Here is an 18,131-nt window from a genome sequence, read left to right as displayed (position 1 = left end):
AAGATCTCTTCTCATACCACCAGTATGAAAACTATCAGGAATGTCCTAGAGAGCAGATCCTTCAGTTCTTTGTACATCTTCTGCTTTGGCCTTGGTGTTTGCTTCAGCAAAATGTTGCTCTGTGGTGTAAGGGTACAGCCGGCTTGTCAACAAGGGGCATGTCTAGACTACACGCCTCTGGCGACAGAGGCATGTAGATTAGACTACCTGGCATAGGAAAATGAAGCAGCGATTTAAATAATCGCCACTTCATTTAAATTTACATGGCTACCGCGCTGAGCCGATCAGCTGTTTGTCGGCTCAGCGTGGTAGTCTGGATGCTCTGCGGTCGACATCAAAGGCATTTGTCGACCTCCCAGGTATGCCTCATCCCAGGAGGCATACCTGGGAGGTCGACAAATGCCTTTGATGTCGACTCCCACGCGTCCAGACTACCGCGCTGAGCCGACAAACAGCTGATCGGCTCAGCGCGGCAGCCATGTAAATTTAAACGAAGCGGCGATTATTTAAATCGCCGCTTCATTTTCCTATGCCTGGTAGTCTAATCTACATGCTTCTGTCGCCAGAGGCATGTAGTCTAGACGTACCCAAGGAGCTGACATTAGCCACTTGGCTGCTTGAACTATAAACCAATGACCAGTCTATGTGTGCTAGCATGTTAACTCTGCCAAACCTTTAGGAGAAGCCCGAAAATCTGCTTGAAGAGATCAGCAGATAAGCCCAACCTATGACACCTCTGATTGACTGATACACCATTCTCAGACAAGGAACAACATGCTGCACCAATATTAAAGTCTAATCGTATTTGGGGGAGGAATCCACTTCTATGGTACAGCATATGATATCCCTCTCAACTTTCCTTTGTTACTGCAGCTCACACACTTTTGGACAATTTGGCTCATCAACGAAAAATTATATCCTTCCAGAGCAGATGCATAGGTGGGAAAGAGAACTCGAGTCCATTGCTGCACCTACCCACTTGTCAACTTGATCATAGATCCTGTACTAAGCTTAACAGGCTACTCTGGCTCAGCCAGAGTTGCTGCAAACTTGCACCAGCTTGGCTACGTTTCCTCCCTGTTGTGTGAATGTGGAGCAGAACCACAGACGATAATTCATGGTGGAAGAGTGCCCAATTTGACATCTGGAGGGAAGTCTGCAATGCCAAGCCTCCTTTGATACAGAGGCCATTTTCTAGTTATGAAACATAGACATTGATGATGTCTAGGAAGATGTTTGCATATGAGAGAGAGACACAGAGACTTCTATGTTTACGGTGCTGTCACCTTAAAAATGCTGGCTAGTGATCTTCAGTGACAGAAAAATAAAAGCTTCACTTTGTTCCTGTACTGGACAGCGAATAATTTTAAATAACCATTTTTCCACTTCTGCATGGGTAGACTAGAAAATAGAATTATGACTGGGAAAGCACTGCACTGCTCACTGACTGAGGTCCATACGTCCGTCATTAAGTGAACAGTGTTCAACAGAGCATTGGCCCTAAACATAACTTCACTAGCAAAGTACTATGCCAAAATATCTACAGGTTGGACCTCTATAGTCCAGACTTCCTTTGTCTCGCAACATCTGTGGTCTGGCATCCTTGTGGGTGCTTCTGGGTTGGAGCACTCATGGGGAAAAGCTGGGCACCATGTTCAGCAAGTCCTCCCCTGCCCTCCCAGAGCTTCCGAAGCACTGCAAATAGCTTATTAGGTGCTCAAGTTAAGGGAAGGTGGGAAAGAAACAGGGATGGAATGAAACATTCTGGGGGGAGAGGCAGGGTGGCTATGGAGCTCCACGGCCGACTGCCAGGAGTGCAGCCCCGCAGTGGAGTCCCTCAGCCAGCAGTGCAGGCCAGGAGTGCAGCATGGCGGCTGAAAGACTAGATTCACTCCTGCCCACACAGCTCCACAGTCATACTGCCTTTTTTCCCTGCGTGTCCCTCCAGTCCTTGCTCAGACAATGTCAGCCCTCTTCTGCCACCAGAGCAAGTCCTGCTGCTGGCAGCAGCAGAGAGGCTGGCATTGATCTCCCCTGAACTTACAAATTCCCTGGTTTGGCACTGATCAGATCCTGAGGAAGATAGAACCTGTAGTGATATCATAATGAATCCATGAAATGCATAATCTGTGCCTACAATCTGACTTATGCTACCGCATCTGAAGCCCCACTGTTGGTAGCAAATAGTAAACTAAAGAAGCTTCCCATCTTTTAACCAGAGTCTTTTAAGCCTATTTAGAGCTGCCTATGTCTTTCTATGCTAGTTATGCAGCAATCCTGCTGGTGTTATAGAAAGAGTGGGAACTATTAAGAGAAATAGTCTAGTATATACAAAGCCCGTATTAAAAGCATTATACTCTTAGATCAAACTCTCCTTGGCTGAACATGCCCTGTAAGCATGATGCTTTCTAGCAACTTCTGAATGTTACCTATTAAAAAGTAATATATTCCTGGGTGTTATATACACTGTGCTGTGAATCCCAAGTGTGAAGTAGGAAAGCCAATATTTTAATCACTCTGTGCATTCATTTTAGCTTAGTTTCATTATATTCCTAAATAGCATGAGTTGTTATATCCTGAATTAAGAATTATTTTTATGAAAAGAAAAGAATAATTCTGTTGATGTTATACTTGGTCAGTTCTATGTTCCTGTGAGGTCAGTGGGCTTGCTGGTCATCACAAAGTCTGGAGGACACAACAGAAGAATTTTTTTTTCTTCGTGGCATCTGGTTCCTTCGGGAGTTCTACAATCTGTACTGTTGATGATTGTACTGTTGCCTTTGCGTCCAGATCCAATTAAACTGACCAGGGCTGTTTGTATGGTCTCATCCTCCTGAGTACCTGGATTCCTTTGACTTACCTTTTCTTATGAAGAAAGTGTACTTTTATCTTTTTGAAAATATAGTCCAGTGGGCAGGAATGAATCCCTTCTGAGACTAATATGCAAGTCTTTTTGTGGTTAGACAAAGGGGTTTCTTAATGCCATTCTGTGATAGAAGTGCCCTTAGAGTCAGCTCATCCCAGTATGTAGCCCCTTTGTGAGCTGAATCTTTTTCGTAAATTGGGAGAAAACTTTACAACATTCTCTCTTTGCAACAACATCGGACATTCTTCTTTTTTTTTTTTAAAAAGCAAACAGCCTCATAACCAATTCTTTTAAGACAAAACTTCCTTTATATGTTCAGAAATCAAATGGTGGAAAGGGAGATCTAGTGTAGCAATTTCACTAGCACTGCTCTCTTATGCTCCTGTGCTGACATTTGTGATATAAAGGACAAGTTCTCTGTCTCTGTAAAATAGGTATAACAGTCATCCTTGACAGTAGAAAATTTTGTCTATAGATTAGCATTTTCAGGAACTGTTTATATATCTGGACCTAACTGTTTGGAACATCTTTTACAAACTGTGGGTCTCGTCACTCCAAAAAGGTTTTGTTTCTTTATAAAAAGTTGTGTGCAAAAGTATTCTATTATGTGCATGTGATGCAATCCATAGTAATTAAATGTGCCTATTAATTACAAATTAATAATAATAAATTGTTAAGCGATGTTAACATTGCACAGCTTAAAATTTCAAGTAGCAAGATGGTCAAATAATGCTTCCAGCTGCACATGCAACCCAAATTACTTCTGCATGGTTTCATAAGAGCAGAATTTGGCCCAAGAACTGAATACGTTAAAGTTTCCACAACAGTGTTAACTTGCTGCATTACATCCTGTATTATTTTATAGTGTGTGTTTAACAACATGACAAGTCTCTCTCTAAAATATGCACAGTCAAATTGGGTTCAAGATGGCCACTACCCTCCCGGAATATTCTGAACTAAGGAGAAAAAAGCAGAAATCAGACTAATTTATGGTGTGTCTTCAAAAGTTTTTCTGAATTCTGCAATATGATAAAATACTAAGCTTTTGTTTTTAAAAAGTTAATCATTTTCAAATGTAACCTTAAATCTGCTGCCTGTTAGTAACAAGCTCAAACCAAAATTCCAGATCAGACCTTTAAGGTCTGAGCCCATTTTAATTATGAACATCCCATTAGACAAAACTAGGTTTAGTGACATTAAACTTGTCCTGTCCTCACTTTATTTAATTTCCTCAAAGGTGAATTTCAGCATCTAAATGAGATCATGTAAATACTTAAATTATTGAGAACCAGAAAAAAAAATGGAGTAACATAACATTCAAATTTCACATTTGAAATAAAATATTTTTTTAAGTTAAGTCTCCAGTGCCAAGTGTAGCTCAGGTGACAGGAGCATGTGTACAATTTTCTGTTCCTGTTACATATATAGATTGATAGTCAATTTTCTGTTGTTCTGTCCCAGATAAAAAGGGACTTTTGAGGGGAGGATTTTGCAGTCTTTCATTCAGTTACTTAAATTTTGTGTGACTTATCTCCAGAAAATGTCAGGGAAAATTCATAGTGATGTCACAAGGGACTATGCTTTATTGTAGCAATGCAGACATTTGTGATGTTATTGTGATGATCACAGTTTTAGAGTCTGTTCTCAGTTCCACAAACACTACATGCAATTAGGGAGTGTTCCATGGTCTGGCTATAGTTTTCCCTGTTGTCCCATGTGAGCTGCAAGTAGACACAGCGGAGGCACTGTGAGAAGCACAAAATGCTGGAGCAAACAACAGAACAGAGCCACCCTTCTACATCTGGAGCCAGTGGAAGCAACCTCAGCCCATCTCCCACAGCTGTGGAAGGTAGAATTAATGGAGGTCCAAGCCCAGGCTGGAGACTAGTCAAGCAGCTTCTGGAGTCTTCAAGGAAGGTAGTGGGGGCTGGTCAGCAGATAGAGTCTGCCTGGCAGCAGTTTAAGGGGCTGCAATAACCTGCCAAAGGGAGTGAGATGTGTGTGGTGGGTCAAGAGGCAGGTGTGCCTGGCAGAGCTATCAGCCATGGTAAGGAGTTGGGAAGCAGGTGTAAACGGCACCAGAAAATACTCAAAACAGTAGGGGTACGTCTACACTTGCTCCGTAGTTGGAACTAGGGATGCAAATGTAGCCGACCGAAATTGCTAATGAAGCAGGGATTTAAATATCCCATGCTTCATTAACATAATCTCACCCGCACGCTATTCCAGAATAGTGTGCGGGCGAGATTATGCTAATGAAGCGTGGGATATTTAAATCCCCGCTTCATTAGCAATTTTGGTTGGCTACATTTGTATCCCTAGTTCCAACTATGGAGCAAGTGTAGACATAGCCTAGGAGAGTGGACATGGTGTGGGGGTGGGAGAAAACACAGGGCCTGCCTATTTCTCTGCACAATTCAATTTTTTGACTTGTTATTGCTACTCATATTCTTTTGAGATGAGCAAGGGTATTAGCGGGCATTTGAAATAAAAGACCAGTTCTTGGGGAAAATAAAGTTTCAGGATTTTAGTCTAATCTAATGATTTTGGAGTTTTTGAACTGTTGGGGTTGACAGTACTGCTAGTGGGCTCTACTAGAAGCCTACCAAATCTCTCCCACATTTTTTTTCAGTGCTTACAACTGTCTTATTTTGAATCCTTATCCACCCAAATGAAATAGCTGTAGACCCCAGAGAAGACTATTTCCGTGCCAAATTTTAAACATTTTTTTCTGCAGCTTTGTTCAAAAAAGTAAAAATAAAACTTTGTGGGGGTTATTTACACAAAGAAAAAGGTATGTTCCACAGCCCCACAATCAATAGCCAGGTGAAAAGCCCAAGGGGTACATATTTCAGAAATGCATCCGTGTATGGAAACAGAAGATCATCATGGAAATTGCTATGTATCCTCAGCTATGGATATTGCTACCAAATAACCACTAGGTAGTATCTGATTTTTCCAAATATAGCATAGCATAGTAACATACTACTCTGAGTCATGTAGGATGACAGGGTATGAAATAAAATCAGTGCCTACCTTACTATGACAGTACAGAGCAGTCACATCACAGACCTGATTCCAGTGGTCCCAGAGGGAGAGATCCATTTACACTGGAGTTCCCTCCTGGTCTCTCTTTTTCTCTCTTCTGAGGAGCTCTTGTTTTATAATTATTTTTTTGCTACATTGCAAATAACTATGATATTTTCAGCTTCTAAAACATTGTAATATATCATATTATAGTTTAATTATAGGCATCATAGTGTCTGTTTTAAGTAAGTAGCTGTTATAGGCAGTCCCTCTCTGAGAATGACAAAGGCCTAGGCCACTTTGAGTTTAGAGGCCCCAGCCCCTGACCCCTAAAATATCTAACTTCTCATCCACAGGGTCAAACTCAAACCAAAAGACTATATGAAAATGAACTTGAGACATTAATTTATTAACAATTAAGTCATTATGCCAATAGCATGTATGTTAAAAATGTAACTTAAATTGTGAGTTTCCAGGGCAAGCAAAACTCTTATTTTAGGACTGCTTTTCTGGCTTTGTTGTGTGAAAACACATTTATAATTGAAGAAAAATCTAATTTATGTGCAACACCACTGTTAATGTTAAGCATTGAGAGCCCATTCATAGAATCATAGAATCATAGGACTGGAAGGGACCTCAAGAGATCATCGAGTCCAGCCCCCCGCCCTCAAGGCAGGACCAAGCTCCACCTACACCATCCCTGACAGATGTCTATCTAACCTGTTCTTAAATATCTCCAGAGAGGGAGATTCCACCACCTCCCTTGGCAATTTATTCCAATATTTGACCACCCTGACGGTTAGGAATTTTTTCCTAATGTCCAATCTAAACCTCCCCTGCTGCACTTTAAGCCCATTACTCCTTGTCGTGTCCTCAGAAACCAAGAGGAACAAATTTTCTCCTTCCTCCTTGTGACACCCGCTATCATGTCCCCCCTTAATCTTCTTTTTTCCAAACTAAACAAGCCCAGTTCACGAAGCCTGGCTTCATAGGTCATGTTCTCTAGACCTTTAATCATTCTTGTCGCTCTTCTCTGTACCCTTTCCAATTTCTCCACATCTTTCTTGAAATGTGGTGCCCAGAACTGGACACAGTACTCCAGCTGAGGCCTAACTAGTGCAGAGTAGAGCGGCAGAATGACTTCACGAGTTTTGCTTACAACACACCTGTTGATACAACCTAGAATCATATTTGCTTTTTTTGCAACAGCATCACACTGTTGACTCATATTCAACTTGTGGTCCACTATGACCCCTAGATCCCTTTCTGCCATGCTCCTTCCTAGACAGTCGCTTTCCATCCTGTATGTATGGAACTGATTGTTCCTTCCTAAGTGGAGCACTTTGCATTTCTCTTTATTAAACCTCATCCTGTTTACCTCTGACCATTTCTCTAACTTGCTAAGGTCATTTTGAATTATGTCCCTATCCTCCAAAGAAGTCGCAACCCCACCGAGTTTGGTATCATCTGCAAACTTAATAAGCGTACTCTCTATCCCAATATCTACATCATTGATGAAGATATTGAACAGTACGGGTCCCAAAACAGACCCTTGAGGAACTCCACTTGTTATCCCTTTCCAGCAGGATTTAGAACCGTTAACAACAACTCTCTGACTACGGTTATCCAGCCAATTATGCACCCACCTTATCGTGGCCCTATCTAAGTTATATTTGCCTAGTTTATCAATAAGATTCAAATGCTCTTGTCCCATTGTAGAACTATTATAGTTCTGTGCTTGTTTTCACATGTTGAATGTGCTTTCACCTGAAGCCACCGATGCAGAGAGACTGGCAAAAACACATAATGCAATTGTGTTATTAGGAAATACAGTTGACAGGTCAAGATCGAATATTTCTTGAAGCAGTTGTTTTGGCTTGCAGTACAATTTAAAGTTGGTGGATGCCAATCCCCATTCAGAAAGAAAAAGAATGATATTCAATATGTGCTCACAGAGTTTTTTCCAGTTATCAGTTTCTGTGTTTATCGCTACTGTTGGCCTGTCTGTGTCTTGATTAATGACCTCCTCATTCTGAGGCAATGGTATTGAAATGTCATTTGTGGGTACAAAGTTTTCATCATCAGAACTGGATGTGTTACCGTTAGTATGGTCATTGTCTAATAGCTAAGGTGTCTTTTCTACAAGAAATTATGTTATAGGCTTTAAACCCTTAACTGCTGCTTCACTCTGTTGCTTTCACTTTCTCTTACTTGCACCACTTTCAACTGTTCGCTTCATTTTTATAAAGGGATTTGTTTAAAACACAGTAACACAATAAATTAATTCACTACGGGCTATTGGTTATACGAAATAGTAATTGTATATATAGTTCACAATGAATAATATATAATAACGGTTTGGGAATATTATATAGTATCGCATTGATAGCCTTATTTCATAGTCTTGAAATTTCACTTGCTAACGTGTTCTTGTTATTAGATTCCTCTAATAACTGGTGCATTATTATGAATATGAACACAGGGTAATTGCCAGATTAAATCTAAAGTTTATTAAACAACTATAATTTAGTTGATTATCACAAAAATCCTTTAAAGGTGAATCTAAAACTGGATGAAGAAGTAGCTTACAGCTGAGCCTGATATGATTATTGTACACAAAGACACACACGAAAATAACAGGAATATGAAAATCTCCTATGCAGAGATAAACTTCAAATTTAAATGTTAACCTCACCCTCAGACCCAGCAAAATCACTTTACAGTAACAGAATTAATTACAACTTTCAAAATTTGAGGCTCCTTTATCTCCTGAGGCTAAGGCCAAATGGCCCTCCTGGCCCCACATCTGATAGGGCATTATAGGTCAGCCTTGCTCTGCTGAAACAACTGAATCTAATTTATACCAGTCAAAGCTCTATCCTTCTATCTTAAAATTGTCTAAGAAAGCTGTGTAGACAAAGAAAAGGGTAAATCACAAATATAAAAGAGGGAAAGCAATAAAAATGTTAATATTAGGGATGAACAGCCATTTCTGTTAGATGTAGGAAGTGAAGATAAGCCATGACAAAATATTATTTTGTATATTTTGCTTTCTTGTAACATTTATTTCTTTGATCAGTCCTGAGTCTGAGTTCATGATTGCATGCTAAATTTGATTCTTTTGCATGGGATAGTTAGTCCTAGATTTCATTTTCTGGCTGGGTTGAATTACATTTGTTCTTCTAGCTAGTCAATAAAATGGTAATAACATCTTTAGTAAGGTCTAGGCTGTGTCCAGGAGTGTCTCACTGAGACACTTGTGCGCTGGTGCTAAGTTTATGCTCAAGGCTGTGCTTAAAAGTACAACTATACTAAAGTAGAAATACCTATTGCCTATCAGAAGAGATAAGGAAGACCCTAATGTGAGTGTCAGTGTTTAAAGTGATAAAGGTTCAGCATATTGTTAGAAAATACTGACGTTGGTTTTAAAGCAGATATTTAGCCAGGCCTTGGAATAATGCAGAAGAGAAGACATGAAGAAAAGCTCTATGTAATTTCGAAAGCTTGTCTCACTCACCAACAGATGGTGGTCTAATAAAAGATATTACTTTGCCTACCTTGTCTCTCTGAAAAAAAGTAGAAGCTCAGCTTCAAGAGCAGGGTTGTAGTCCCATGGTTAGCATCAGACCTGATCCAACTCAATGTATTTGCATAGGTTTCAATTTCCACTGGAGCTGCCTTCCAGGCAGACATGAGTCATGAGGCTGGCATTCAGATGATAAAGGTGTCTCTGCCCACTAGCATCAGGCTATTAAAATAAATAAGTTGGAGCCATAGGCAGTACTGTGAAAAATGTTTGAAAAATGTTTTGATCATTAGTTTGTGACAATAGGGATTCTGGAGCCCCGATATAATCTCAAATTTAATTTGTGATAAACATGTGAAAAATACTAAAAAGAAATCTTCTGTCTCTTCTACACTTGCATGTATTGTTTTCCATTTCTGGTGTAATGTATTTAACTATGTGAGGTTTCTTTTTAATTTTACCCAAATTCAAGTCAAGTCAAATTGTGGTCTTAATTTAGTTGTGGAATATCCAAATCTGCATTTTGATATTCCTTAGCTCTTATTTGCATGAAATAGGCCTGTATTTGAATGTTCAGATGTAAGATTTAGAAATCCAATTTAGATGCTTAGAATTCAGCATTTGGCTCCATCCTTAAGATTTTGTAGGACTGACAATGCTCCATTAGGCCTCCAGATGGTGGTGTTTACCCAGACATTGAGGTTCAGGAGCTGGACAATGTTATCTATCCTCTGATAATCATTTTCAGTGTCAGGCTTTTAGTTTTTTAAATTATTTTCAGTTTCTACAGATGTGTTCTTTGAATGGTTTCAATAAAATTTTATAGCCATCGTTTGAAAAATAGAGGATTATTGTGATTTGTGTTTTGTGGTAGAAGATATTTCTCTGTGACAGGGACATAGCTTGGGTTAGATCTCCCTGTTCTGTCGTCATGTCTCTCTTTTCCTTTACCTCTCTTTTCAGTGCCTACCACCAACCCATTTATTTTTAGTAGGGATTTTAATGTCTACAATGAAACTGTTATTTGAATATTTATGTTGTTTTAAACAAAAAGATTCTGGCTCCTCATAGCGCTGCGTGATCCTGGCTATATATTTATTCCGGCCCGAAAAACCCTTTAAACATTCCCTACTCCCTAACACAAATGATTCAGGTCATGTTCTTGTTCCGGGTCATCTCCCACCATGTGGTAAATTCAAGCCTATTAAATGTGATGCAATTTATAGCAGAGAGAAAAAGTATTTTATATCTAAAAGTCTGGTACTGGATCGTTCTCAAATAAAATACTGAAAAAATACAACGATTCTGCAGGAGAAGTACAATCACTATTGACAGCTGCCTTTTGTATGAGTGAGTATTGGCTTGAAATCTAGAAATATTTTCTGGAAATTCTGCTAAAACATAGACATTTGCTATGGGAGGTATGATAGTTGGATTTAAAATGCATGAAACCTATGCAGGAGAGTACCTTTATTCTGTGTGCAGAGATGTGTGCTATGCTGGTGTCTGTGTGTATGTATACATCAAAGCACCTTGTCTCTGAGATAACATCATTAAAATGTGATGAGCAATTGGTTGTGTGGTTTGTAATATTCTTCCTCTAAAGCCCAGTGGGTACAGCCCTGTTTGGTGGCAATTCTGAATTTTGTGTTAACATTTACAACTTCTGGCAAATCTCTTTGAGGTAGAAATAATTGTTTTGTTTGACCTGAAACTGTTTTTCCAAGCATTTTTTAAAGGACTAGAGGAATGTCCCTCCCCTCTTATAATCTTAGCCCAATGGTTGGGGCATTCACCTGTGGCAGGCATTTAAATGCAGGCATTCCCATGGGACCGGGGAGACCCTAGTTCCAGTCCCTCTGCTCCAATGAATATTGAATTATTAATACAAAGAGAAAAAATGAGGATACTATTTTGGTTACTTTACAGAGCTGCTGAAGACATAACCTAATTAATTTATGGGAGTTGCTCAGATACCAGAGTGCTAAGTATCTTAATCTATACTATGATTAAATAAAAAATAACTCTAATACATTAGTGCTAGTATTATCTTAAGCAATTCAGGGATGGTCATATTAGATGAACATACTCTTAAGAAAGAATCCATTTTAAGTTGATGTAAACAACTGGCCATGCAACTCTTTCAAGCGTCCTTTGATTCATGCTGGAGAGAAGACTTTGGTGGAGTTATCTGCATTCAGAATGGGGCTACAAACTACATCAGAGTGGGCAATAAGACACTCTTCAGAAGGGTTAGCCCATGACAGGCCGCCAATTTATTTACCTGAGTATCCAAAGATACAGCCGCTCGCAGCTCCCATTGGCCATAGTTCACTGTTCCCAGCAAATGGGAGTGGCAGGAATCAGTGGCCGAGCCTGCACCACTTCCCATATCTTCGGTAGAACAAGAACAGCAAACCATAACTAACGGGCATTGCGAATGGCCATACCTGTGGACACTCTAGTAAACAAAGCATCTGGTGACCTGCCAGCAGGGAGCTCTGACGAACTGAGTCTGGCCTGTCGGCCACTTATTGCCCATCCCTGGGCTGCAGCATACTACAATCATGTAATGTCCGGGGTATAATTTAATAGTGCCTATGATAAAAGACCAGCAGTACTCACATTAAATGCTGCAAATTCTGCCTTGTATATCACTAGAAGGGATGCAGCTGTCTCATCTATTTCCCTGAATAGAGACATCCAGCTCATCCTTTATCATAACCCAGACCTCACACCCAGGCACTCATATAAATCTCCCTCACGCTTAAAACCCCATAGTTTCTCCATTTTACCATAATCTAATGACTCCTACTGGCCTGTCCCAAGACAGTTGCAGTGGGAGAGGTCTAGGATGAATATTAGAAAAAACTATTTTACTACGAGGATGGTGAAGCACTGGAATGGTTATCAAGGGAGGTGTTGAAATCTCCATACCTACAGGTTTTTAAGTCCCAGTTTGACACAGCCCTGGCTGGAATGATTTAGTTGGGATTCATCCTGCTTTTAGCAGAGGATTGGACTTGATAACCTCCTGAAGGCTCTATGATTCTATGATTGCATGATTCTAAGACACAGTGACTACCTTAGATTATTCCAAAACACATTGAACACAGTCTTCTCCTTTATCAGAAGTCCGTCAACCAATTGTTATCATTCTTTGAATGGTTGTTGAGGACAAGATTTCACTATGCAATGCTCTGCTGGTTTTAAAAAATAAAGCACGTGGTTTTTTCCCAGATTGTCGTTGTACTAACAAATATGCTTTCCTTGTTCTTTCTTTTTTCTTATCTGGCAAGGGGTTTGTAAGCAAGCTGGATGAATTCATTCACTGGTTAAATGAAGCCATGGAAACGACAGAGAATTGGACTCCTCCTAAAGCAGAGACAGACAGCCTTAAACTGTACCTTGAGACACACTTGGTAGGACAAGATTATATTGTGATTGCTATCAGTAATTGAAGTATTCTTCTGTGCTTTTTGTTAGTAAATTATTTTTTCTAATTACTAGTCAACACCTTTATTTCAATGCCATACTCACAGTGTTGCAAATTGCATTATTCAAAATTCCAACAAATTTGCTCTCTAAAAGAAAACAAAATTTCCTGCATTATTAGCCACCACAGAATAGCAAAAATCTCTTTGAAAATGGAATTGGAAAAAATTATATTGCAATTTAAAGAAATTATGCTGAAATTGGAAAAAAGGGAAATAATAAAAGGCAAAAGTAAAATTACATTGCTACTGGCCAGTATAAACGAAGCTTTAATTAATTTTTTTCTATCTGCCACATTTTAATCAGTACAGAATAATTTAAATACATTATTTGAAATTATTATTTCAGTTATTTTAGCTGATGTGAGTTTTCTGTCATGTAACTGTCGCTATTCTTCTTGTGCAAAATAACAAAACATTGCATGGAAGTTGGAAACACTTGGAAAAATAAGATCTGACTATGTTACAAGCAAGAATTATAGATTGTGGGGCATTGGATGTTTTTACTGAATACTTCTAACAGCTGATATTTGTTACAGCAGTAGTTGAATTATAGTGAAATATGAAAAGCAACTATGTTAGATGAAATGAGATTTTTAGATACTGAAAACATGCTTAGATTTTTCACACTTTATCAAACATATGGGACAGAGACAATGTCTTCTTATCTGTTTGTATGGTGGAATGGAGTCCCATTCCTGATTCAGACCTTAGATACTAACACAATATAAAGGATAATGAAAATGCATCATTAAAGGAAAAGTCTTGTGATTAACAGGCATATCAGCGCTGTCCAGTAAAAGTATTAAAATCTCTGTGTTGCAGAATTAATTTTCAAGACAGTTTTTAAACATCTTCATGAGTCTTATGTGGCCCAACTGATTAATACAGAATAGAATAAATAATTACAATTCTCCATTTCAAAGCATTTGAAGTCAATGAGCTTCCAATACCCTGATAAAGAATATTCCGTTGTTTGTTTATTTCTGTTAATTTAATGGCGAGCCTGACCGACATTAAATTAAGCAGTTAAAAAATTGAACTTACCCTGCCACAACTTTAAAACTCTCTGATCTCCAGCTTTCAAGTATGAATTGACATTTCCATCAGCATTGTTGTTGTTAAATCATTTCTACCATAGTATTGCCTAGTGCTAGGCACTGTGCATATACACAGTAAATGTCTGTCCTACACCAAAGAGTTTGTGATCCTGTCATGTGTTTTACAAAGGTTCCCAAACATGAACTTGCATAGACTTCTCTTGGGGGGCCCATGCAAGAACAGGGATCTGACCATGCACAATACAATTCAGTATCAGAGCCTAAAGGTCCTGGGTCATTTCAATTTGTTCACCTCTACTCTACAGCATTAAATTTTCAGGAAGTTGGCTTTTTCTGGGCCAGACTGGCATAGTTGTACTGTCTCAGAAAAAGGGCAGAAAGAAACAAGGCTGTTACTATTTTCCCTTGCTCAGTGGGGGAAATCATTCCTCTTACAAGAAAGATGATTAGCAAGTTTGCCCAAATTTCAGATAGCGAGCCAGTGTGCTGTGGGAGTTGGAACCAAATTTATTCTACGCCGGCCTGTACATGTGCTACCCATCACTATGAGATGGGCCTCATGGTTAGGGCCCTATCAAATTCAAGGCCACGAAAAACACTGTTATGGACCATGAAATCTAGTCTCTTCCCTGAAATCTTGTGTGCTGTGTGCTTTTACCCTATACTATACAGATGCCACAGGGATAACAGCATTTTTCAGTACGGATGCTGACCCAAAAGAGAGTTGTGGGGAGTTATTTTAGGGGGTCACAGTATTACCACTCTTACTTCTGTGTTGACTTCAGAGCTAGGTAGCATACCATAACATGCTACCTCTTATTTCTGCGCTGGTGTTGGCAGTGGCTCTGTCCCCAGCCAGCAGCTGTCACTCCCCAGCTATAAAGGCAGCAGTGCAGACATAAGAGTAGAAGTACCACAATTTACCCTCTACAATAACCTGGGGCCCCCACAACTCCAGCTACGTCTAGACTGCGATCTTTTTTCGCAAGAGGAATATAAGGATTCTTGTGCAAAAGGGGGGTTTTGCCCAAAAACCTCTTCCGCAAAAAGGATCAGAAGAGGATATGCAAATGAGAGCATGAGAAATGCTAATGAGCACTTCATTTGCATGTCTTCTTCCGGAAAAAGATCACAGTCTAGATGTAGCGTCCTTTTTGGGTCAGGACCTCTACAATTACAGCACTGTGAGATTTTAGATTTAAAGAGCAGAAATAATGAAATTTACAATTTAAAAAACCCTATGACCATGAAATTGACCAAAATGGACTATGAATGGCTGATCATGGTGGCTCCAGAAGGTGGAGGTAAGATGCCACCATATTTATAGTCTGCACAGGAGAGTATGTAGGTACCTTGCCTCTCCTGCCCCCATTTCTCCATATAGGTGCACAGGAGAGATCACAACTGCGCTATATACCTTTGTCAATCATTTCTTTCAGTTATTTTAAATACATTAAAAAGCTCTTACCAGAGTGTTTCTTATACATAGAGTATGTTGCATGTTTCTGGGGGATCTTTTTCATGAAGAATAAGGGTTTATTTCAGAATCCTACCATGAAGTAGTGCAGTATATAATACACTACAATTTCAGCCTGTGATTACCTTGACGGCATACACGCTGTCAGTCTATGCAAACAATTTGTTGGACAGCATGGAAAAGCAGTAGTGATCCTACAGTTTTCTCTCTCCTGGGATTTAAGAAAACATATGCTATCATATTTCTTTCTTTGCAGTAGAAGATTGTATTATTAAAATAAGGGATATTTTTGTAATAGGAAGATAGAGTTATCGTACTAATTAGAATGTCAACTTTTCACTGGTAGTGGTCTGACAGAAATTCTAATCTGTGTTTGAACAGAAGTATCTGAACTTCAAGTCACATTAAGTTCAGTGTTAAATTTCCTCTTGATTTAGCATTTTAAATGAATGCTGATTAAGGGCTTGGAGGGGGGGGCTTACCTGCCTCAATTTTTTTGTTTTACTTGACAAGTTCTGCAAGTTTGAATGCCCTCAACTTCTCTTGATATCAGAAGACACTCAGTATGTTACAGATTTACTCCTAAGTGAGAGTCTACACTTCTCAGGTCCAACCTCAGGTTTCCACACTGACATCTAGTTGTGGGTTGACTCCCTTCCAAATGAATGAATAATCTGAACTTGCCTCTCTCCTATAAGCTGCGTCTATACTAGCTAACTTTGTAGTCAAGATCCAGCTCTTTTAGGTGTATTAGTAGTAGAAGCATCAATAAAAACATGACTCACGCATTTTACCACAACCCTACCAAAAATGTGTATATTATGGGTACAAAGTGTGTTAGTGGAGAAAAGGCTCTGGCTCAGACTGTTATTGCCGCTTGTAGCCCTGATCTGCCTGAAACACATTGCCACATCGTGGAGCTGAGTTTCATAAAAGGGAATATTCATTCCATGCTTGCCACTTAACTGCAATTATGCAACATACAGAGAAAAAAATAAAAAGAACCACAGATGAGGGAAAGATGTATTTGTGCCCTTTATGTCTGTTGGCTCAGTATGTTTTAGCAAAGACAATATTGGTAACAGGCTTCAAGAAGACTTCTCAAATTTTCTGTCCTGTCATATTCTGGATCCTCATTTTAGAACCTTTGCATGTGCTATTGACTATCAATTATGTGAATAATAAAGCTGAATTTTAACTCCTCCCTGGCTAAAATAAAAGCTAGAACCAGGAACACACACATTTAACTGTCTATGGACATGGAGAACCACAATGACTAGAAAGAGATGAGAGGCCTTTTATACATAGGCATTTGTACAAATTCAAGCTAAAATGATAGTGAACAAATGTCAGCCAGGTTTATTAATCTCAGTCCAATTCTGAGTGAGAAAAACATTAAAAAGTACACTGCTGATCATATTCTTCTCAGAGTGCATTGGACTGGCATGACAAATAACATTTTTCATAGAGGTTCAGGGAATAGCCGAATAAGACTGTACAGGATAAACTTAAAAAACAACAAATGGTCTGGTAGCACTTTATAGACTAACAAAACATGTAGATGGTATCACGAGCGTTTGTGGGCACAGCCCACTTCTCTGGTCACTGAAGAAGTGAGCTGTGCTCAAGAAAGCTCATGATTCCATCTACATGTTTTGTTAATTGGTAAAATGCTACCAGACCATTTGTTGTTCTTTAAATTTTTTATAGTGTTGGTCTTTCAGGTCAAGGTTGACACAAATTGGTGGAATAGGGAATCTTGCACTGCTGCTGTCCATACTCTGTGGGTACATCTAGATTACATCCCTCTTTCAACAAAGGGAAGTGAATTAGGCACTTTGAAATTGCAAACGAAGCCGGGATTTGAATTTCCCATGCTTCATTTGCATAATCACATAATGGTGCTCTTTTGAAAAAGCACTATTTCGAAAATAAAACCGCAGTCTAGACTTGGGTCTTTCAAAAAGGGAAGGCTTATAGGATCTTTTGAAAAAGCCTTCCCTTTTCAAAAGAACCGTGTCTAGGCCGCGGTTTTACTTTCAAAATAGTGCTTTTTCAAAAAAGCACCATTACCTGACTATGCAAATGAAGCGTGGGAAATTCAAATCCCAGCTTCATTTTCAGTTTCTAAGTGCCTAATTTACATCCCTCTGTCGAAAGAGGGATGTAATCTAGACACAGCCTATGTTCATTAATGAAGAGAGATATTTGTCTAGTCTTGTCAATCTAGCACCTTAGAATAATGGAATACTAGGACTGGAAGGGACCTCGAGAGGTCATCGAGTCCAGTCCCCTGCCCCCATGGCAGGACCAAATACTGTCTAGACCATCCTTGTATGAGCTCAGCATCCTCTTCTAAAAATTCAAATGATGAAAATATCAGCTGTGTGCCACTCTGTGACAATGCTCATTAAATTCACATATACATGGTCCCCTGCCCCGACCTGTTATATCTGGGCAGAGAAGCATCCCTCCCTGACCAAAAGCCATGCCCAGCCAGGACCTGCCGCTGCTGGGGGAAAGTTGCCTATCTCATGGCCTTAGTCCTGGAGCTGCTGCAGAGGGGAGAGGCACATTTTTACTTTTATCTTTTGTTACTAGCATGATACTTTGCTTTATTGATTTGCTCATGATAGCTTCCTAATTATAGGGCTTCCTTTGATGTTCTCTTGGATCTGTA

The 18,131-nt window shown here is 39.4% G+C and overlaps 1 protein-coding gene across 2 annotated transcripts in view; it reads left to right on the top strand.

The window, feature by feature from the left end:
- AKAP6 (A-kinase anchoring protein 6) overlaps positions 1-18,131 on the top strand; it is a 379,467-nt gene that overhangs the window by 141,101 nt on the left and 220,235 nt on the right. For both annotated transcript variants that reach the window (XM_089778447.1, XM_075926957.2), the window contains exon 5: positions 12,719-12,841. In XM_089778447.1, coding sequence (XP_089634573.1) covers positions 12,719-12,841 — 123 coding nt within the window. The remainder of the gene's footprint in view (positions 1-12,718; positions 12,842-18,131) is intronic.

Source organism: Pelodiscus sinensis, chromosome 5 (genome assembly GCF_052426305.1).
Source record: "Pelodiscus sinensis isolate ZL-2025 chromosome 5, ASM5242630v1, whole genome shotgun sequence".
Classification (NCBI taxonomy): Eukaryota; Metazoa; Chordata; order Testudines; family Trionychidae; genus Pelodiscus; species Pelodiscus sinensis.
The sequence above is the reverse complement of the archived record's forward strand: the minus strand, read 5'-3'. Positions and strand labels throughout refer to the sequence as shown.